This window comes from Gopherus evgoodei, chromosome 9 (genome assembly GCF_007399415.2).
Source record: "Gopherus evgoodei ecotype Sinaloan lineage chromosome 9, rGopEvg1_v1.p, whole genome shotgun sequence".
NCBI lineage: Eukaryota > Metazoa > Chordata > Testudines > Testudinidae > Gopherus > Gopherus evgoodei.
Genome location: NC_044330.1, coordinates 94,491,932 through 94,515,856, shown reverse-complemented (window position 1 = coordinate 94,515,856; position 23,925 = coordinate 94,491,932). Strand labels below are relative to the sequence as shown.

Here is a 23,925-nt window from a genome sequence, read left to right as displayed (position 1 = left end):
TGTAGCATCTCTGTAAATAGTTCTCTTAATAAAGAGCTAGTTTAGTTTTACAACCATGGAATCCTTTCACATTATTATCCAGCACACAGTATATGAAATACCAGTTATGATCTGAAACTACATATTTTAACAAAAGAATTTGAGTAATTCATTAACCCATATGTCAATCAGTCCTCTTCTACTGAGCTTTATGTGTAACATTGTGTACCCTTTTTGGTATGTTTTGGATCACATGGAAACTTTGCCACTCTGGAACAAGCCAGTGTTCCATCACAAAGGTCTGGAACCCACGTGTTTCCAAATTCCATTTTATTCCAATACTACAATCTACTGTTGCAAGAAATTGTCCCGTAGATAGGGTATCTTCTACTAGTGGCAGGGAACTTTCATCAGTTTATTTTGTACTAAACTAGCCCAAGATTTAAAAATAGCATCTTACCAGAATGTTTGTTTTTAAAACCGAGCCAAGTTGCAGACACTTCATATTACACTGATTTCTGTTTTCTGCACATATTCTTCCAGGGTTTTACAGATATTATACTGCAGAGAGTAATGCATGGAGGCGCCAATGTTACTGGATTCCAGATTGTCAACAGTGAAAACCCAATGGTTCAACAGTTTCTACAACGCTGGATTAGACTGGATGAAAGGGAATTCCCTGAAGCCAAGAACTCTCCATTAAAGGTAAACTTTTGTTGACAGTGATGGAAGCCTTTTAGCAAAAATCTGATTCATTTAAAAATATATATGTATATGATTTTCTCTGCTCAGAATGAGTCAGAACACTCACTGCTAGACAAAAGAAGAGACTGTTAGCTGGAAACATGAAACACTTAATGGTGGACTCTGTGAGGCAAAGAGCCCCATCCTGCAGTCATTTCACACATAACACTGCTGTCGTCAGATGCTCCTGATGTGGTGCTCTGTTCTAGTCAGTGTTGATATCAGTCAGCTGCGTGCGTGTTCCTCTGTGTGCTGATCCAACTCTGTGCAGATAGCTGACCCAGCAGACCCCAAGAGAACCCCCAATGACCACAGACTCTAATAAGGTACGAAGGCACCCAGGCCAGGTTTATTGTCAAAGAGAAACACCATCTCCAGCTCCCCGGCATAGAAGTCCAAGGTACTGCTAAGGTGCTGCTAGCTAGTACTTATGTGCTCCCTGACAATGGACCAGCTCAGTCAGTGGCAGGACTTTCCACTGCCCCCTAGGCTGGACAAAGACACTGCCCCAGGGATGCATTCTTATACACAGGTACAAACAAGTTACACATCACTCCTGACGTATTGAGGTGCAACCCCTCTATGTAGCAAGGTACAACCCCTCTAGGTAGTAAGGTGCTGCCTCTCACCTTGTACATGTTGGTTCGAACAAAACAACTCTATCCATCATATTACCCTTTTGGCCCTGTCATTGGGATGGATCAGCCTGTCCCTTGTTATCCGTGTGGAGTGTACAAGTATGCGAATGTTCTGATATCTAGTGTCCAGTACCTTTTAGATATGTCTCTTTTTGCAGCATCAGCCCTTTCCTTGCCAGCTTCTGTGAGCAGGGCCTGCCTCTGGCTCACAGCTTAACTTTGCTTTATGTTAGCAAAGTCTTGACTATTACTTTAGTTCAGGCCTTAGGCCTCATATTGGGCCTCTGATACCAAGGTTTATATCTCAAGGCCTCCTCTTACTACAACTGCCACTGACTTCAGTTAGAGAGGACTGAAAAACATCCTTTTATTGTACATTTTTGGGTCCTAACTACGTAGCACTGGGCAAGTCCAGCTGCAGAATGATGTAGGATTGGACTCATCATGGGAGCACCATGAGCCTCTCCCAATATTCCCATTAGGGAATGGATCCCCAGTGAATACATACAGCCAATTGCCCTTATAAGGAAATACACTGTTATGCGTGCTAAGGCTTTTGCTATTAGACATCTACGAACCATTGTCTCTGTATCTGTTTACCTGCAGTGTTGAGGCACATAATATAAACATGAACATGATTGTACATAAATATATTCTATGCACAGGCTGAGGTGGATAGGCCCCTGTTTTTATGTTGTCTACACACTTATCTTCAATTATGTCTCACCCAGCAAGAGATGTTTTCCCCTCAGGAATGAACATTTGCAATGAGCATTTGCCACGTCTTTTTTATTTTCCTTTTGCCTTATGTAAAGGACTATTTAACATCCCATCTTTACTGATGGCTGACTCCTCAAGCAAGCGCACAACTTGTGTGATGCTGTTAACCTAACTCCATTTGTGTTTAAGATGCCATAGTTGTTGCTATTGCTCCACCGTGGAATCTCGTATATGTACAAGTGGTCTTTATAGTTGCCCAGGTACCTTCTACAATAAAATCCTTCTTCACGGTTGTCAAAAGAACCCAATAACACTATTTCTTCATATTCTTCACTGCACAGGTAATTTTTGTCTTGGCAAAGTATCTACAAACAACATTCAGTAAAGAACCATGTGCCATGAACAGGAAGTGCTGTCACAGATCAGAGAGTTCTTACAGACGTAATGCAGGCTACCCACTAAATGAATCGTTATTTAGCACCTAGTCATACCAACAGTGGTGCAAGTAGAATCCATGTCTTACCAGTACAGGGGGTCACCAGCTAAAGGGGAGGGTGGCACATGACCTCCCCATTTGACCCTCCATATGATTCCTCCCCACCCTGCCCGCAGCCCAGGGCCCTCACGCTCTCCCCGTCCCCTCCCCATGATCCATCCCACATTACCTGAAGGGGGGGCTCTGTCCTCCTCCTGCTTCACTGGAGACTCCGGAACCGCAGCAGGGAAAGGAGCAGAACATGGGGCTGCTGGGCAGCTCCTCCGGCACGGCTCTACCGCCCTACCTCCATTCCCTGCCCTTCCACACAGCTGCATGTCCTCCATCTGTACAGCAGAAGCCCAGCTAGAGGACTGGGCTGGGTGGACAGGGCTGGGGGCAGTACAGTACAGCCACCGGAGGAGCTGCCGGCGTGGGGTCGCCAGCTCCTCCTGTGACTATAACAATGTTTAAAAGGGAATTGGATAAATTCATGGTGGCTAAGTCCATAAATGGATATTAGCCAGGAAGGGTAAAGAATGGTGTCCCTAGCCTCTGTTCATCAAAGGATGGAGATGGATGGCAGGAGAGAGATCACTTGATCATTAACTGTTAGCTTCACTCCCTCTGGGGCACCTGGCATTGGCCACTGTCGGTAGACAGGATACTGGGCTAGATGGACCTTTGGTCTGACCTGGTACAGCCGTTCTTATGTTCACACTACAACATACTGGCTATAAATATCTTGCTTGTATGGCATACCAGACCGTGCCACTGTACTTGCACTGCTGCATATCAGGCAAATAAATTGATTTTGAGATACAAAGCCAGTCAAAACCAGAGGTAGACTTCCAGCTGAACACTGCATGGTTACTGAGCATTAAAGGTACTTGATGAATGCAGGAGATGCAGCTTGGTTATCAGAATCTCTGTTTGTTCTTGTATTGCACGCCTCTGGATAAGGGGGAGAAGGGGTGTCTTCAATTTAACAACTTGTCTCCATAGCTAGATGAGGTGATATTGCACCCTGTTCAATGAGGGGTAGTAAAAAGCATTATATTCCTCTAAGGTATATTTGCTACTGGGTTGTTGACTACCCAGACTCCAGTGCCACTTGGATGTGAAGTGCAACCTGCTTCATGATGACTAGGAACCATAGTTATGGTAGTTTGGGCTGTCAAAGAATCAGAATGATTCCCCCTTTACCACAGACCTGCTGGGGCACATAACCATTTTCACCCTTTTTACCAGTGTATCAGGAAACCTCCATCCACTATTTCCCTCCCTAAACACGTACAGCAGTTCTGGACATGTCACCTATTGATCCCCTTTGCTCTCCATGTTACCGCGTCCCTTCAGCAGGCCTGGTAGAGTAGTCTGCGTGGAGTAAGCTGGAGAAAGCCTCACACAGACTGCTGGGGGTCCCAGGGAATAGCTATGCAGCACATCTTAGAGGTGCTAAAACCCACCCTCATCTAATGAACTAAAAAAGGGTATTGCTAGTAACAGAATCACAACCTGTTAATACCCCTCCCTGATTTTCTCTGTCTCTTAGTTTTCTTCCCCATCTGTAAAATGGACGTGATGATATTCACTTACCTCCTCAGCAGGGGGTTTTGTTAGGGCTCATCAGTCAGTGTTTGAAATCATAAAGGGCTAAACAAAATACTTAGTATTATCATCATGCTCTTCCTTTCTCCCTTTCTCTTCCTCTCCTCCCTCCTCCTCTGGTTAGGCCCCCTCTACTGTGCCGACTCACATAGCTGAAAGGGAGGCCCTCCAGTTCCGGAAGAGTGAGTGGCTGACAGATGAGGATGGTTCCATCAGTGCAATGTAACACAATTGGACCAACAGAAGAGGCCTCAAAATCTATAACTTCAAAGCAGATCTCCTTGGGGGAAACTCATCCCCACACCTATAGTAAACCTTATAGAAGGGATGCTAAACCTGTTTACCAGACATCTCATAGCTGAAGCTGTTCTTCTGTCTTCTCCTTAATTATTATAAAGAAAGAAATTTCATATTCCTTTACTGCATTTTTTATTAATGGAATGGACACTTCTTCCCTAAGAAACCTAATGATCTCTGCTGTTTTACCAGCTCCATCTAGCCATTTCATTCCAAGCTGACACCAAACTACTCGAAGATACACCCCCAACGGCAGGATTTTGCCTATCATGAAGGCTCCCTGCATGCCTCTATCTGACACTGCCACACTGCCACTGAAGTGTCCGTGGGGAGGGAGTTAGCCAGTGTCCCACAAAACAAGGCTAACCCTGGTGTCGCCTATTAATTGCAGAGCCAGGAGCACCTATCAGTTTAGAGGAGCTTACTAGAAGATACAGGAGTAAAGGGAAGTATCATACTAGGCTTAAAGCTCAGAAATATATGTTGTTACCCTAAGCATATTTTAATCCAGTTAAAAGCAATTTACATTGGGGGAAAGTTATTCTCTATCCTTGAAAAATAATTTTAGATATACGGTAAAACACAGAGGTTGCATTGCATTACCTTTGTACAAATGTACTGCTCATTCTAGAAACTTGCCCAGTATTTATCAATCAGTCAAAAAGCATACTTAAAAAATTGATGTACAGTATTTTTGATTAGGGAATAAATTGCCTGGAGATTAAAGCCCTGATGTTTAATTTATTCTGTATTTTATCAGCCTTTCCCTTCTCTCCCTCTCTCTCTTTTTTTTCTTTGCCTCCTCATGCATTTATAAGTAGAATTCAAATAACGCAGAAAATTAGATAGCTCTTTTGGCATAACTTGGAAGGGACTGCATTGGGGTTATTGACAATTGATCCAGTCTACTGAAAAAAATGATCATCATGCAGGCTTTACGTCTTGCTAGATTGGAAAGCTATTACAAGATTTTTTTTCATGCAAGAATAAATATCTTTTTAAAATACCTGATTCTGTATTGTTAGGTGGAATGTGTCGTGTAATATTTGTTAATGAATTAGAGAGAGAGAGCACACTGCAGTGCCAGAACCACAGGAAAAAAGGTTGAGGTAGACAAGGATTGAAATAAGCAGCTGCATCCTACTAATCACAGCTGTAAAGATCTCACCATGTAAAGGGCAAGGCAGTCCAGCATTTATAAACAGCACCATAATTTAAAACTTGGGAAGAATGGCTGGCACAAAAAATCTTTTCCCAGACACTATGTGTGGGTTTTTTTTATCAGGTGTGTTTCCCTGTCTCTGCCGGCATAAACACACATACCCCTCCCAGTTTTGTAAAAGTTACTATAGGTTTTACACGTTTATTATCAATATGGGCAGCCTCCCACAATAAGAGCAAAAACATTTTTCAACGTAGTGGCCACCTGGAGTTTTATTCTCCCCTACAGGTTAGAAGTAACTGCCACTGAAATCAATTATAATTTACTCATGTCCTGTAGGAGAGCAGCTAAAAATGCTATTGAAATACAGGATTCCATCTTTCCATCTTTTGCATGGGTAGTGTTTGTTTGTTTTCACAACAATGTAAGTCAAATGGGACGCAAGGGGATCTAAATGATCATGCAGTAAGGTTTGCTAAGTACAAGGAGACAGGTGAGCATTCCGGAATGTGCATACATGCACTAGATTCTTTTTGGAAGTTCAATATTTGTCACTCATTTACATACAAATACCGTAGAGATAGGATGGAATCTAATGATGCAGCAGCGTCAAAATGAGGCCCTACAGAGGTTTGCAAGATTCAATTGTATTTGATTACAATGGAACTCTCTATATAGTATTTAAAGTATGCACACAAAGTAATCTAAATCCGACTATGCTTATCAGCAGTGCATAGCCAGAAATCAAGATCTTGGTGTCCAGAGGTTGGGCCAGTCTCTAGCAAAGTCGAGTTTTCAGATGAATCAATGGATATGAAAAAATACAGACACATCTCCTAAAGACATTTGTTGCTTATGAATTGGGAGTGATATCAGATTTATAACCTGAGTAACAATTGTAGTTTTGTACAATATAAGGCAGTAGTGAGGTTGAGGTTGTTTTGGGGCTAGGTTTTTTGGTAAGAAAAATAAACCAGTTTATGGCTGGCCACGGATCCTAGCTAATCAGAAACATGGGCCAGGCAGAAATCATTAATGTTAACTTTAAATTACTCCTAGCTCTTTGAGTTGGTTACCTGATTAAAAGAAAATCAATCCAAGCAAAACTCAAATATGAGTTGTACATTGCAGTTGGCTACAACATGGCCCAGCATTGCATTATTGGTCTTCTTCATCAACCTGCTTTAGACAGGCAGCTCTCCAATTAAATCTAGTCAGTACTTTACAGAACTATAAACTATTTTTCTATATACTGTAGGAAATCATAACATTTTAAATTTCTTACTTTAAATATACATAATTGCGAAATGACATGTGACATATGGGGGGAGGGAGTGAAATTGTTGCTGCTCTAAAAACATTTGAAGAGGGAGAAATAATAGACCTTTGTAAACCTGAAGCAATTTCCAGAGTGCTATTTGTCACAATATTTTATTTGCATCAATTTTAGTATACGTCTGCACTGACCCATGATGCAATACTAGTCATAGCAGAGGCTTTCCGCTACCTCCGAAGACAGCGTGTTGATGTTTCCAGGAGAGGTAGTGCTGGAGACTGCCTAGCAAACCCTGCAGTGCCCTGGAGCCAAGGAATCGATATAGAAAGAGCACTGAAAATGGTAAGGACAAATGCACCTACCCTATTGAACAGGTATACCATATTTTTACAACATAAGTCTTTAAAACAACAACAACATGATGAAGGAAGCAGCTTTCAAAAGCTACCTGTAAATCTGCACGTGCAGCTTTGCAAAAAATGCACTTGTAAGGTCTCTGTCCAGGCCAAATGGGGCAGAACTCACATCCTTTTACTCCGTAAGCACAGGGCCTTGGTGCTTAAGCTAACAATGACTATCCTGTACCCAGGCCCAGGGCCAGCTCTAGCCATTTCGCTGCCCCAAGGACAGCGGCACGCCATGGGAGGGTGCTCTGCCGCTCGCCGGTCCCACGGCTCCGGTGGACCTCCCCCAGGCGTCCCTGCGAAGGGTCCGCTGGTCCCGCGGCTCCGGTGGACCTCCCGCAGGCATGCCTGTGGAAGCTCCATCGAACCGCGGGACCAGCAGACCCTCTGCAGGCACGCCTGCAGAGGGAGGTCCACCAGAGCCACCTGCTGCCCTCCCAGCAATCAGCAGAGCACCCCCTGCGGGATGCCACCCCAAGCACGCGCTTGGCGCGCTGGGGCCTGGAGCTGGCCCTGCCCAGGCCAGTAAAGAGGGTAATGACAAACACGAGAGAGGTCTGACATCCCATCCAATCAAGGGCCATGGTGACACACTCAGTATGTTGCACACATGCCCTCTTCCCCATGGCCATAAATTTGTCTTCTATAATTCAGTGGTCATAGGAATTAAAAAGCGACAACTGGGCACCAATTGTAATAGCTAGCCAATGTGACACAGTTCCCACTGTACTGTATACTAGCATCTCTGCAAATGGCTGTGTTAAAAGCTTTGCGAACATATTCTGAGGCTAGATTGAGGTCAAAAATGTGGCCCAAAATAAAACAGAACTGGGTGAACAGTTTGTCCTCAGGAGGTGTATTCTAAACCACATATATATTATGAGCATATGTACCAGTGTGTATTTATCTATATATCACACCAGTCCAAAATCAGCCTATGTCTTTTTCTAAAAGTTGCACAAACATTATAATCGACCATTTTTAACAGATTGCAGGATTTCCGCACCAGCCTGAACCTTAGTCCTGGGTTTTGCCTCACACTTGTTTACTGAACCCTAACATAACCCTGTTTCCAACTTGATTACTTTTTTTGGCCAATCCCTAGTACTAACCATTAGTTATTGCATCAGATCTAGTATTGATCAAATTCCGGTGGTTTTGTCTGTCTTTCTTTCCCTTTTGTATTGAACTGATTTGGGGGGCATAAAAGTGAATGACAACCTACCAGATACATAGGATCTGATTTTGCTCTGACTTGGACCAGTAGAAATCAGGAATAACTCCACTGGTGTAAGACTGGAGTGAGTAAGGTTGGAATTAAGGCCACATGCTATGAAAAGGACCCCTAGATCAGACTTCATTCGCTTGGCTTAATTATTGCTTTTTCAAATTTGCCAGATTGGAAGGATCAAATCAAAAGGGTAATTCCCTCTCTCATAGAATGAGAGATATGATTCTGTCTCTCACTGTCAGAACACTTCTTATATCACAGTGTCAGTTCCCTAACAAATGCCTTAACTGTAGTTTCATTAATGTAGCATTACACCCTTTTGAAGATAAGTTAATTAAATTCAGCCTTCATAACAGTTATAAGATTTGTAGTCAGTTGGAACTTAATTAGAAGTGATACATAAACCCTTCAAAAGAGATCCCAAAGTACTCACATCAACAAGGCTCGAACGGAAACACTAACAGTGCAACAAGACACACTCTGTTTGAGAGAGGTAAAAAAAAAAATCCAAACGTTGGTTGGTACAAGGCTGCCGCTTTAATAAAAGAACATAAGATACACAGAGCCACTTTCATGATTGAGGCAGGCACAGAATATTGAATTACATCAGGGTGATTTCAACCCATTATATTTAAATAGTCTTACATAAATTGAAGAAGTTTATCCATCTATCTCAACAGCTCCACTCAGTACCCAACGCAAGATCATCACACGTCCCTGATTCCTACTAGAACCCACACAATGATGCTTGTTCTTTTTCCTGTTTAGATGATGGTCTTGCACTTTTGCTTCAGGAAGTTATGACTTCCAATTAATAATATTTTCTACCTACATGGAACTCCTTAAAAAAAGAATATTCAGTACAAGAAACCCTGCAAACAATCAGTCCAAGCATCCTACAAATAACTGATCCAAGCATCAGACTCAATGTCAAACTGCAGTCGTCTTGCCAACAAAAGGCAGATTGGTATTACCTGATTCTGCATCCTTATATCATTGAAAAACTAGGCAAGTCTGTATTTCTTCCCCTGAATTTGAACCTAAAGTGTCCAATAAGTGGACAACAACTGACCTGAACATTAAAGGAACTGGCACATGAAATTGCAAGCCCAACAGCAAGGATTTTTAATGAATCCATAAACTTGGAGTTCATACCCTATGACTGGAGAATTGCTAATAGAGTACCTATTTTAAGAAAGGGGGTGGGGAGTGGGAAAGTGATCTGGGAAACTACAAGCCTGTTAGTTTGACCTAAATTGTATGCAAGGTCTTGGAACAAATTTTGAAAGAGAAAGTAGTTAAGACCTAGAGGTGAACGGTAATTGAGAGAAAATACAACATGGTTTTACAAAATGCAGATCATACCAGACCAACTGGATCTCTTTCTTTGAGAAGATAACTGATTTTTTAGACAAAGGAAGTGCAGTAGATCTAATCTATCTGGATTTCAGTAAGGCATTTGATACAGTTCCACATGAGAAATTATTAGTTAAATTGTAGAAAATGGGGATTAAGATGAGAAGTGAAGGGTGGATAAGAAACTGGCTAAAGGGGTAACTACAATGGGTCACACTGAAGAGTGAAATGTTAGGCTGGAGGGAGGTTACTAGTGAAGTTCCTCAGGAATTGGTCTTGGAACCAATCTTATTTAACATTTTCATTCATGACCTTGACACAAAAAATGGGAGTGTGCTAATAAAATCTGCAGATGACATAAAATTGGATGGTATTGCCAATACAGAGGAGGATCGGAATATCATACAAGATCTGAATGACCTTGAAAACCGGAGTAATAGAAATGAGGATGAAATTTAATAGTGCAAAGTGCGATGTCATGCACTTGGAGACTAACCACAAGAATTTTTGCTCTAAGCTGGGGATGTATCAGTTGGAACAGAGGAGAAGAAAGACCTGGATGTTTTGATCACAGGATGACTATGAGCTGCCAGTGTGTTGCAGCCATAAAAAGGCTAATGCAATCCTAGAATGCATCATGCAAGGTATATCCAGTAGTAATAGGGAAGTGTTAGTGCCATTACACAAGGCCCTGGTGAGACCTCACCTGGAATACTGTGTGCAATTCTGATCTCTCATGTTTAAGACAGATGAATTCAAACTGGAACAGGTGTGGAGAAGGGCTACTTGGATACTCTTTATACATCACCTCTGAATTTGGCCCACCAAATAAACCTGGGGCAAAGGGATTTTACTGAATTATGTGATCCACCCCTGTGCGTCAGGACCAGATCAATTGCATCATCTCTAAACCATCCTTGGCAGATCAATGATCAGCTTTGAACATCTCTAGTGACTGATTCTACAGCCTCCTGAGCAAATTGTTCTATCACCCAACTCTTACTACCGCTATAAAATTTCTCTAAAATTTAACATAAATTATCCCTACTGAAGTTTCTGACAGTTACCACTTCTGTCTTAGCTGAAAGCTTGTCAGTAAAGTATCTTCTTTAATACTAGGGAAACAAGAAAGACAGATTTTTTTGCCTTTGAAACAAAGTACTTCACACTTCCTTCAAAATTATTAATGTGAGTAAGTAATGGTAATAACTTACATTTATGTAGCATCATCCATCTAGACAAAGCTCAATCTCTTTATGAGGTATAGACAAAATTCTGCCACTCCTCCTCTATTGGGGCTGGAGTCTGATACCTTCCCTTATATTGACTTCACCAGGTCTAATTGTGGTGCTACTCGGTGTAAGAGTCTCAAGATCTGGCCCTATAGCACAAGGCTTATGCAGTATGTACCACCTGAGCCCAGGGTGACCAGACAGCAAATGTGAAAAATCGGGACATGGGGTAGGGGTAAAAGGAGCCTATATAAGAACCCAAAATCAGGACTGTCCCTATAAAATCAGGACATCTGGTCAGCCCACTTGAGCTGAAATTGTGACGGTTTATGTGGCACTTCAGTGGTACATGCACCCTCTATTGGCCCGTTGAAAAGGAGGGAATTTCACTAAGTGCATATAAACATGGCAAAATTGGACATTGCACATAATATATATGCAGGATTCACTCAGCACTGAAATGCAGCTTTCCTTGCAATGGAAGGGGCAGTTCCGCATCAGCTCATATGCAGTGAAGAAGAATAATGTTTACAGTTGAAACTGGGAGACCTGGGGAATTTTAGGTAGACAGAATATAAATGACCCTATTGGACGCTGGACAGGGCACAGGTATTAATGGAAATGATCACAGAGAGAGTAAATTCTTTCAGGACATAAAAGAGGGAAAAAATCGAAATAATGTTCTGTGTAACTGTTTTACTGTTTTCCTGTTTAAGGTACAAGTCCAAGGAATGACTGGAAATATCCAGTTTGACACCTACGGACGCAGAACAAATTACACAATTGACGTGTATGAAACTAAAGCCACTGGATCACGGAAGGTAAGTTCTCAAAATATATATTCTCCTTGGGCTCCTTAAAAAATATGTATTGCTGCAAAGTCATGAAAACAAGCAATGTCATACAACTGTTGTGAAGATATAAAACCTGCTAGATCCCCCTCCCACTACATTTCTCTCTCCTCTCCCCTAATTCGTTTGTTCTGCAATTTTATAGGAATGTAGTTCCATTCTGTTCTTGTTATTCTGATCATGTCCCTCCACCTCCCCGCCCTTGAATCCCTTCACTCCTTGAATACCTTCCTACAGCAAACGCCTTGGCTTCACCTCTGAGGTACCTACCCTGCCACATCTCAACTCTGATTTCCTCCTACAGTGGTGTCTTCGGACCCTTTGCCCAGTCCTCTCTCCTAAATTCCTTTCATCTCCTCCTTCCTCTCCATTATAGGCCTCAGAGCAATAGAAAATTTGGAACCCATATGTTTTTAAAATCTCTTAAAATAGTGTAAAATAGCATTTGGTTTTTAATCAGGATATTCAAGGGACGATTATCTCATGGCCTAAGATAAAATAGTCAGAAGTGCCTACATGAATTAGTAGCCTAAGTTCCATTTTCAAAAGTGGCTGAGGGCCAGATTTGCAAAAATATTTAGGTGCCTAAAGATGCAAATAGGTGCCTAGTGGAATTTTCAAAAGGACCTAAGCAGGTTAGGTACCTAGATCCCATTGATTTCAATTAGAATTCAGCACCTAACATTAAAACTTCCAGTAGGTGCCTATTTGCATCTTTAGGCACCTACACACCTTTGAAAATCTGATCCTTCTGCACTTGGCTTTAAAGTCTCATTGAAAGACAATGGGACTTATGCACCTCACTCACTTAGGCACTTTTGAAAATTGTACCCTTGCTCTAGAAATGGATGCTTCTGTATATCAAGAATCCCAGCTCCTCGGCCTGTGTATGTAACCCTAGAGCTACATGACATCAGGTCTTGAACCTCGTCACTGGACCAAAACTAAATATTGCCTCTCTAGGACATAGGACCAGTGCTATTTTTATCCTCTGCCTTTACCTGACCTGCATTTGTAGCAGCTTATAGTTTTGTTTTGTTTTGTTTGAAAAGAGTGGTTTTACTTTAAATAGTAGCTGTTTGCAGTCAGTTAGAGATTTAGTATGCTAGAAATAGACCAGGTTGAGACTAATTAAGGTCAGAGTTCAAGTGAGACAGTTAAGGCTGCAAATTAAAAGTAGTTCATTCAAGAATTCTGCAATTTATTTTCTTGTCCTATGTTGTATTCCCTGGTTGCAGAAATACAGGAATTATTCCATGGGTATTCTGATAAAATATAGTATGTAATAATAGTATATGTATATGAAACCATACATTACTGTCACATAATTTTTGTATATCTATTTCCATGCTCAGGGGCGGCTTTAGACATTTCACTGCCCCAAGCAGGGCGGCATGCCGCGGGAAGCGCTCTGCCGGTTGCCGAGAGGGAGGCAGACGGCTCCGGTGGACCTCTCGTAGGCTGGCCCCGCGGCATGCCGCCCCAAGCACGTGCTTGGCATGCTGGTGCCTGGAACCGCCCCTGTCCATGCTACACACTCAGTAATGGAACAATGTAAAAATTCAGCAAAAGGTTCCCACAGCCCAATGCTGTCATTAAAGTGTCCCATGACCTTAATAATAGCTGATGAGGGGTCCTAGAAAAACTTTTAGATCAATGTTCATTTGTTTGTATCTTGCATACATCCTAAGTAAAAATCACTTTTTTAAGATAAAAAGGGCAGCTCTATTTAAGCATCAGTTTTATGCACCAAAATCATTGTAAAAATATGTAACTAGGTAACACTCTCTGCTTTTGTAGGCTGGTTACTGGAATGAATATGAAAGATTTGTGCCAGCACTAGACCAGCAAGTGTCTAATGACACTTCATCTGTGGAGAATAGAACAATAGTAGTCACTACCATCCTGGTAAGTTGCATGTTCTTAGTCAGTATTTGCTTAGGGGGTAAGACACGTGTATTCTAAGATTTATTAGAAGGCCCAGTGTTGAATGCTGTGTGACTTCAAGTGACTGAGAAGGTCAGCAACCTCCAGAGATGTATGGAGGGCTTGATCCTGTCAACACTTACACACATGAGTAAATTTACTCACGGGAGGAGTCCCACTGATCTCAACATTGCGCTTTCCTTCTTCTCAGTTACTTGAACTCAGTGGAACTCCTCACGTGAGTAAAGTTGCTGATGTATGTACGTGATTGCAGGATCTGGCCCTTCCTGCTGTAGGACCAAATCTTGCAGCCCTCACTCAGGCGCAGCTCCTGTTGATTGAGTAAGGATGGCACAATCTGGCCCACAGTGAACTGGAAATGCTTTGACAATATGTAAAGACATCCAATGTTTGTGGAGAATAATGCTCTTCTTATATCTCATAGGCAGTGTTATCTGTGTCAGTTCTAAAGCCTATTGCTTATGTGGTCTGTAATTCAGTATTATTTGTGCCTTTGGTGCCTGTTACAATTGTCCTGAGCGGGATTCAGTTTATGATCCTTCTAGCAGTGTCATGATTTTACTTGACTATGATTTAGTGAGACACACTCAGCCTTTCAGCTGGGATTTTCAAAGAAGTCTACGGGAGTTAGGTGATCTGTGGTGGAGCTGGGCACCTAAATGCCTCAGGCTTCTTTGAAAATCCAAGCATCAGCGTGATCCTGCGCCATGTAAATAAGTGGGGATTTTGCCATGGACTTCAATGGGAGCAGGATCGGGTACATCACTGCTTTATAAGCTAAGTACTGCATTATTATGGTGTGCTTATCTTTGATCTACTGGAGATTCAGGCCTGATCCTGAAAAAAGACTCATGTGAGTAGCCCCATTGCCTTAGTGGGAATACTCTTGTGGTTAAATCTAATTGCATATGTGTTTGCAGGATCTGGCCATTGATTAATTTCAGTTGCGCTTCTAAGGATTGTTAAACTAAACTATTCTGTCTTGCCAGGAAGCCTTTAATGTTTATGTAAAGCTGACTTGGAAATCTTTCCAATTACTATATAAGAGCAGCCCACGAAATATTGTTGAGATTTGCCAATAACATAACATAATGCTAATAACAGCTCTCGTTTTGCATATTTTAAAGGCATGTGTTATATTCATAGACCTTTGATCTTTGCTTTTGTTTCAAAGGAATCGCCATATGTAATGTATAAGAAAAACCATGAACAACTAGAAGGGAATGAGAGATATGAAGGATATTGTGTAGACTTAGCTTATGAAATAGCAAAACATGTTGGAATAAAATACAAACTGTCAATTGTTGGAGATGGGAAATACGGAGCTAGGGACCCCGAGTCTAAGATATGGAATGGCATGGTGGGTGAACTAGTCTATGGGGTAAGTTTCCCTTAACATTCATTTTAATGTTCTTTTTTAAAAAATGCACGGCATTAATAAACTGCAAAATAAAAAATCTCTGTTTAAATTTGTTTTACAATCTCTAGATATTTATTTAGTCTCATTTTGTAGTCTATTTTAAAAAAAATGTTTTTGTTCCATCGCATGGAGAGTGTTTTTTTTCACTGCCACCCTCAACTAGTCTGTACACCAAATGGTTACACAATGGTATTTGGAGTGAACATAAACACAGCAGAACATTTCTGCTCTCATAGTTTTGTGCTGAGCTAACAACCTGCATATGCTGATCGAGTGTGCACCTTGCTTTCTGCTTGCAGGCTGACAGCCATGTCTTCCTTCTCCCTGCAGTCTTTGTCAACAGTAAGGGATGTATTGTGCCCTGCACAATGTGAGTGCATATGTTTGTGAGGAGAGGATCTTCCATCCCTTCTTTGCACTCCTCTGAGCACTGGGATGATACAAAGCTACCAGCAACACTGGTGCTGGCTCCCAGAAAAGAGTGCAGAGCTGGCTTTGCAGGAGGAAAGATTTGCCCTGTACTCTTGTAAAAAGGTGGAACAGAAGCTGGATGCACTGCAGCTCCAGAAGCTGTCATCCCTGCTGGAGGAACTCTGTCTCCAAAGTTGCCATGGGGCTTGATCCTACTCTCATTCAAGTCAATGGCAAAACTCCCATTAACTTTCCTGGCCCAAAGCGGCTGAACCTGCAACATGGAAACCAATGGGAGTTTTGCCATTGACTTCAGGCCAAAAGATGCGCCGATGTGTTATGCATTTTCACCAGGGCATATTTCATGATAGAGGCCTAATATCACCACATTTATGGAGTGTTACAACCCCAACAAGGTCATCTACTCCTAAACTCTGGATTTAGTTTTAAAATATCTGCTACCAGCAAACCAGCTGCTATCTAGTTAATTGTGCTGCTACTTTTATGTTTGCATATCATGTGTACGTCACTTTGAGTAATAGGCACAAAAGACACCGGGTAACTGCTTTATTATTGCTATATTTAAAAAACAGTTAAGATTCTGAATGCTGAAATAGTAACTCAGGTCTGCCCAGCCCATTCAACTTTTCTGAGCCCTGTCCATTCTACTTGTATGTATTTTAAACCTTAGAAAACAGTGATTTTATGGTCTGACTTTTGGGGAGGAAGGAATGGAGTCTAATGGGCACTAAGTGAAGAGGACTGGAAATCAGGACTCCTGGGTCATATTCTTGCCCGCCTCCTGACTTGATGTGTGTGACCTGAGCAAGTCACCAAACTTCTCTGTGCCTCAGTTCTACCAGCTATGAAACAGGAATAATAATATTACCTGTCTCATGGGGTGAGGCTTTATAAGGCACTTTGAGAGTTGCTAGCTCAGGGCATAGTATTATTACTCTCAGTGTTTCTCTCCAGGTCAAGAAACTTCAACAGTGTTATCTATAATTAGGCCATCTGCAACTGCCCTAGTCATCTAGGCATGTAGCAGCCAATACAGCAGATACAGTCATTTAAAAAATGCGTATTAAAGAGAGCCAAGTGACAAAGAGAAAAGTAAATTCCTAAAGATGTAGTTAGTGGCAAGCTGGGATTGAGCCTGCTGGAGAGTGTGTTATAAGCAATGTCACTTCCTCTGGGACTTGATGCAGGTAAAATTAACCTCTGCAGCTGTTGGACCATGGATGATGCCTCTGTTTCAAGCGCTTGCACCAGCTCTGCAAGGTGCTCCCAAAGATCAGGCCTTGGGGAGGAGAAAGTTCATCCCCTTTTTCAAGCCAGCTTTTCTTTGAATAAGCTGGTTTGATGTAGAGCCCTCAGCCATATCCTTCTGGGACTAGCACAGCTCAGAAGTCTATGCCTGTTGTGTATTGCCGAGCCCCAGGTGCTTTACCTCAACACGACTGCACTTATGAACCTTTGTCTGCAGAGAGCTTTGTGAGCACCACGCACCCCGATACTGCGCTGATAGAAAAACAAAAACCTGTCCCTCAGTCTGTCTTTTGTTTCATCCAGTGGATTCGTTCCCTTGTATTTAGGAAGCTGGGTTAGCAAGGCTTTAGCTTTCCAGTTGGTGACAAATTGAAACACTTTTCATTTAGTTTAGGAAATGAACAGCTAGTCCTTATTCTTGTGCAGTCAAATCTTACTTCTTTGATTTGCATTTAACTGCAGTGCTCACTTATCCAAAGGTCAGACATGTCCCCTGAGTTTTGACTGAAGATCCAGCCCAACAGAGTTGCTCAGCTCTGCTGGGCTGGTGCTGGAGTGGAACTGCAGGAGCCAGCAGGCCTTAGGGAGACCACCTAGGTCTCTGTAATCAGGGAAGGCAATCCCGCTATGTTGAATTCAACATAGACTTCAAAGCCTCCCCCAATCATTGCAGGCTTCGGGTGTCTTCCTGAAATGCTCTTATCCTTTCTCCATCTGCAGAAAGGGGGATAGCGACCTACAGCACTCAGCACCCTCAGAGGTGGGGATAATGAGCATGTGGAAAACACTTTGAAGATGAAGAATGCTCTGTAACCACTCATTATTAGGAACAGGTGTCTCATTTACATGATGACTCTCCTTTATCTCCCATGAGCTGAAAACTCTATTATGAAACTAAAAGAAAAGGTGCACGTTTCCACAGGTGCCATTGTGAGCCTTGGCTGTGAAGTGACTGTCACATTTGCCTCCTCTGGATTCCATTTTGTGTAAACGAGGGAGAGATTAATTTTTAAATGCCTTAATTAGCATGTATATAACCAGACAAGTAGGGCTAAAAGAGGCTTGAGGTGGGGATTTTTGGAACAAGTTTATCCAGCAGTTGAACAGAGCTGCTGCTGAATGCACTATTCAGGTCTGGCTCCAGGCACCAGCATCCCAAGCAGGTGCTTGGGGCGGCAATCTACAAGGGGCGGCAGTCCGTGTGTTTTTGCCCCCAAGCACCGCACCAAATTGCCGCCGCGGACAGCGGGGGCAGTCCATGTGCTGTTAGGGCAGCACGCGCGTTTCCGCGGCGGTGGCAATTTGGCAGCAGCTTCTATATTCAACTGTCCATGGCGGCGCAGCTTCTATCTTCTGGTTGAAGACAGGAGCTGCCTCCAAATTGCCGCCCCTGCGGAAACGCGCGTGCTGCCCTAACGGCACACGGACTGCCCCCGCCGTCCGCAGCGGCAATTCAGCACACTGCTTGGGGCGGCAAAACAGTAGAATGGGCCCTGGCACTATTTCAGATTGTATTTGTTTTAACAGCTAACTGCTGTGCAGTCACATGGCAAATAAGATGTTACTGTCTTATAGAATCATAGAAATGTAGGGCTGGACGGGACCTTGAGAGGTCATTTTGTCCAGTCCCCCATGCTGTGGCTGTGGCAGGATCAGGTAAACCTCGGCCATCCCCAAGAGGTGTTTTTTTAACCTGTTCTTAAAAACCATTGATGATGGATATTCCACAACCTCCCTCGGTAATCTAATCCACTGCTTAACTATCCTCATAGTTAGAAAGTTTTTCCTAATCTCTAACCTAAATCTCCCTGTCTGCAGTAAGTCAATTACTTCTTGCTGCTAACCTGATGTGTTTTTTGGCATCACTGGGGAGACCATATGCAAATTCTGTTTAATATTGTCCCTTTTGTGTGCATTGCCTCCTGGTTTCAGACCTTATTTACTGAAGCACTTAGGGCAGCGATAGAGTCTGAAATTTCAATGCTAGAAATCTAATTCAAGTGAATTGATGTTTAGCTTCATTTTTGCTATGTCTTTGTTCCTGCCTCCCCACTACAGCTTCCTACCTTCTTTTGGGGCAAGCAGACACTTTCAGGAGAGAAAAGGCAGAACAATCCCTGTGCTCCTACCTCCTGGCCCACATACAAGGCAGATGGGTAGGGACCAGTTCCTTGTATATAGGTGCCAGGCAGATTATGGAATGCAAAGTCATTTGCTTTTGTCACATTTTTGTAACTAAAATCTGGATTTCTCATTTAACTTCATTTTTGCACATTGTCCTTCAGACTAAGGTTCTCAGCTGTGCTGAGTTTCCACTCGGTGCAGCAGAGAAAGAGCCTGTCAGAGCGACCCAGATACTGAGGGCAGTGTTGTATCAGCCCTGACCCAAGCATCAATTAGCGTAGCTGACAGTCTGCTCTTATCTAAGCCATCTAGGAACAGCCCACAAGAGACCATAGCCATATGCCAACTAGGGGTGGCCAGAGTACAACCTTCTCCAGGAGCAGTCCTCTTTGCCCCATGACATATCCCCTACCTCAGGCCTGGATGGGTGGTCTGGTGATGAAAGTTCTCCCAAGGTGGATGAAATGCTCTGCTGGCAGGACGTAGCTGCTTTCTGGTCACTTTGCACCTCGAGAGTGGTGCAAAAAGGGGCGGGATGCACTAGAGAATTGGTGGCTGCATGATGATGATGGCAGTGGGGTGACTCCCCACTGAGAGGAGAGTTGAACTGCTCCCAATCTCTGAACCTGAGTCAATGTTTACATCTGACTAGCAGAGCAGCCCACCAAGGCAAGTGCCGTCCTCCAATGAGCCATCCCCTAATGGCATCCCTCTACTTCTGCTGATTAGCAGCACCTCCCACCTCCGACTCTGAGTCCTGTGCCCCAGCCAAATGCACACCAGAGTCTCCACTGCTACAACCTTTTATAGGATTGGCTCTTTCAAAGTGTGGCGGGAGGCAAAGCCATGTGGCCACCTCCTTTCCCTTCCCCACCACTTCTGTGTAATAGTTTTCAACTCATGTGACATAGGATCCATCACTCTGTTGAGATTTACAATAGAGCTGTGCTTAGAATGGAGGGAAGATGGTCCTGTGGTGAGGCATGAGATCTGGCTCCTGTTCGTACTCTGTCCTGAGTGATCATGAGCAAGTAACTTACCCCGGCCCAGCTCTCACTGCTAGCAAGGGAAGCAGTATGGCTGAAGGTATATTCTATCCTTTACCCCTTCCATGGGCTGGAAAAGAGAGCTAAACTGCTCCCAATCTCTGGACCTGAGTCAACATTTAAATCTGACCCACAGCGCAAAGCACCAAGGCAAGTACTGTCCTCCAATGAGTCATCCCCACTACTTCTGCCTGTTAGCAGCAGCACTTCCCACTGAGCACACACAGGAGATGCTTTGCTTAAGGCTTTAAACCTACCAGCCATTGAGGCCTAGACAATGGCTCTTCTCCCTAATGTAGTGTAAGCCTCTTTCCATAGGCTTTTATTGAGTCTCTTCCTTTTGAAGTGTGCTCCTGTTCTTTCTTTCCTGCTCAGCTAGGGAATCCTCCCCTCCCTGGGTTTGATCTGGTTTTCACAGCAGTGAGGCTAATTGAAAGCAGGTTTAACACATTTCTTAGTTGTGAGAACAAAATCCTTTATTAGGAAAATAAAAAGAACCCAAGCCCTACAAGCATCATAAACCCTCCCTTGATAAAAGAGTCTTTAGTAGAACTGCTTTAAGAAGGTAAGATGCAGCAAAGGGGAGGAGCAGGGAATTCAGGGAGAGGCAGCCTCTCCGCTGTCGTATGTAATGTTTGAAAGTGCCGATATACCTCACTGCATTAAAGTAGCCCACAGAAAGGAACTATGTTCTGCTTCAAATGATTCTGGCCACTTGTGCTTAAATAGCATCACACTTTTGGGAATGGGATGAAGACCATTCTCAGCGCAGGGGCAGCAGTGTGCTGGGAGAAAAAGGACAGGGGAGGACAAGAGGTGATTCTGTTCCGAACTCTGCCCGTAATTCCCATATCAAGAAGATAGACCCACGCTAGCTCTGATCGAATAAGCATGCTAAAAATAGAGGGTAGGCAAGACCAGCAGGACTAGCCACCCCAAGTATGTACCCATCTAAGAGACTAGGCATGGCCTCGACAGCTGCTCCCTCGAGCAGAGACTGTGCTTCTATTTGTAGTGCATTTATTTGATCAAAGCCAGCATGGGTATGTCTCCTCAAGTGGGAATTCCCCTCCCCTCCACAGCTCAAAGCATGAATGTTCCCTTAGTCTCCCTGGCCTTAGGCTCTCCAATTGTGAAATGGGAATAATAATACCCTTCACATGGGGGGCTGTGAGGATGTAATTAATAAACACTTTTGCCATGTCTACACGAAGGAAAAAGGTGCATTTTTTAACATGTTAGCTAGTGCAATGTTTCTCAACCAGGGGTCTGGGGCTCCCTTGGGAGCCGCGAGCTGGTTTCAGGGGGTCCGCTAAGAATGACCAGCATTAGACTTGCTGGAGCACAGGGCAGGTAATCAAAGCCCTGTCACACAGGACTGCAGTCCAGGTCCATGAGCCCTGCTACTCGGGGCTGAAGCTAATGCCTGAGCAACTTAGCATGGGTCCTTGGGCAATTGCCCTGCTTGGTACCCCCTAGCCCTGGCCCTGGCTTTTATATGCAGAAAAACAGGTGTTGTGGCACAGCTTGGCCATGGACTTTTTAATAGCAGTGGAGGGGGACTCAGAAAGAAAAAGGTTGAGAACCCCTGAGCTAGAGTGTTAACTAACCCTTTTCCCATCCTAGTGTAGACAAGGCAGGTTGTAGTATTAACATGCGTTAGCCCTGGGGTTTACCTTGCCCGGCTAACATGTTAAAACTACTATTTGCCTCATCTACACTAGGATTTTAACGTGTGTGTTAACAGACGTTAGTTCATCAATACATGTTGGTTAACATATCTAATTTGTTAAAATACACCTTTTTCATTAGTGTCAATACGGCCTCTGAAAGTGTTTTAATATCTTTGAAGGGAGTGGTCAGCATTCAGAAGTCAACCTTTAGATACCACCCATAATACATGAGATAACAACTAATTTCCTGTTCTAAGTATAGGGAGAAATGATGGCATCTCCCATGGTACTGAATGGTGGCAGATGCTGATCTTTAATCACAACCACCGTATAAATCCTTAGCACTATCTTCTATTGTTGCTTACTTGTTCCTGTGCTCAGTATTTCTGGTGACAGCTGGGCTTTTGCTTCCCTGTGGAATGCGCACAGTGAACACCTGGTGTAATGTCTCACTGATCCTCCATAAGGGGTAATTTAGAATGCAATCTAAGTTTTGGCCCAATTCCCAGATCAGGCAAAGATCTTTCAAAGTGACTATAGCACTGGGCTACTTCTCAAAAAGCAAAGAACCGATAAATTCTCCAGTACCTGCAGACAAGAACACCCAATAATTCATGAAGGCAGGAATGAGGCCCTCATCTCTCTCTACTCCCCAAGCCTGGAGTGAGAAAAGATTTTCTCTGGCCTTTTGAGGGGAGGAATTCCCAGCCCCTGAGAGCAGGGAGCTTCTAGTCTTTCTTCCTGTGTCACTTTCCTTCTCCTGCAAGGAAGGATGTTTCTACATGGCGGTTTTGTTTTTTTTTCTGGTCCCACAGGGGACTGAGCAACTCCTGCCCGATCAGGTCAGTTGTTATGTGCCTGGTTGAATGGGGAGGATTCTTTTGCATTGCTCAAATGCATCATGAGCGAATAAAGAAGATGCCTGAAACTGCCTTATTCAGTAATATTTCTCAGATATTAGCAAGTTGTTTCAGAAACCCTCAAATTCTGCAGTGGGGAGGGGCGGGGATTGGTTGGCTGTGTTTTTAAATCTGGCTTAATTTTTATGGGCCCTGTTTATTCCATGTCCATCATCAAGAGAGAAATGAACTCCAGTGCTGCAATTATTAATGATGAGTTAGAGTGCCTAGAGCCTTAGGTAGATAGAATTAAAATAATTACCAAGACAAGTAAGTAAATGAATGCTGGCTAGAAACCTGGGGCCTGACTCTAACTTCAGCAGGGTTACTCATGATGGACACCTCTAGGAGAGTGATAAGAATCAGGCATTGAGGCTCTACCTCTACTTGGTTCACCTAAAGTTTAGACCACTCAAGTACAAGAAAATACTGATTATGTTAAGAAAATCCAGTACATTATACCAGGTAGCCATGTTTATGTTAGCAATAAATTAGTCTACGTGTAAATGGGAGGCTGCCTGTTAAGGGAAGGTAATGTAGTGGAATATTCACACAGGTATACACTCACACACTTGCATAAGGGTCGGTCCTGGAGCCAGTTTTGTTCAATATCTTCATTAATGATCTGGAGGATGATGTGGATTGCACCCTCAGCAAGTTTGCAAATGACACTAAACTGGGAGGAGTGGTAGATACGCTGGAGTGTAGGGATAGCATACAGAGGGACCTACACAAATTAGAGGATTGGGCCAAAAGAAATCCGATGAGGTTCAACAAGGACAAATGCAGAGTCCTGCACTTAGGACAGAAGAATCCCATGCACTGCTACAGACAAGAGACTGAGTGGCTAGGCAGCAGTTCTGCACAAAGAACCTAGGGGTTACAGTGGACAAAAAGCTGGATATGAATCAACAGTGTGCCTGTGTTGCCAAGAAGGCTAACGGCATTTTGGGCTGTATAAGTAGGAGTATTGCCAGCAGATCGAGGGACGTAATCATTCCCCTCTATTCGACAGAGGCCTCATCCGAAGTACTGTGTCCAGTTTTGCGTCCCACACGACAAGAAGGATGTGGAAAAATTGGAAAGAGACCAGTGGAGGGCAACAAAAATGATTAGGGAGCTGGAGCACATGACTTATGAGGAGAGACTGAGGGAATTGG

General features: G+C 43.3%; 1 protein-coding gene across 4 annotated transcripts in view; it reads left to right on the top strand.

Annotated features, from left to right (window-relative positions):
- GRIA3 (glutamate ionotropic receptor AMPA type subunit 3) overlaps nucleotides 1–23,925 on the top strand; it is a 205,988-nt gene that overhangs the window by 108,337 nt on the left and 73,726 nt on the right. For all 4 annotated transcript variants that reach the window (XM_030574935.1, XM_030574938.1, XM_030574939.1 and 1 more), the window contains 5 exons: nucleotides 523–684; nucleotides 7,077–7,244; nucleotides 11,842–11,946; nucleotides 13,777–13,884; nucleotides 15,098–15,304. In XM_030574935.1, coding sequence (XP_030430795.1) covers nucleotides 523–684; nucleotides 7,077–7,244; nucleotides 11,842–11,946; nucleotides 13,777–13,884; nucleotides 15,098–15,304 — 750 coding nt within the window. The remainder of the gene's footprint in view (nucleotides 1–522; nucleotides 685–7,076; nucleotides 7,245–11,841; nucleotides 11,947–13,776; nucleotides 13,885–15,097; nucleotides 15,305–23,925) is intronic.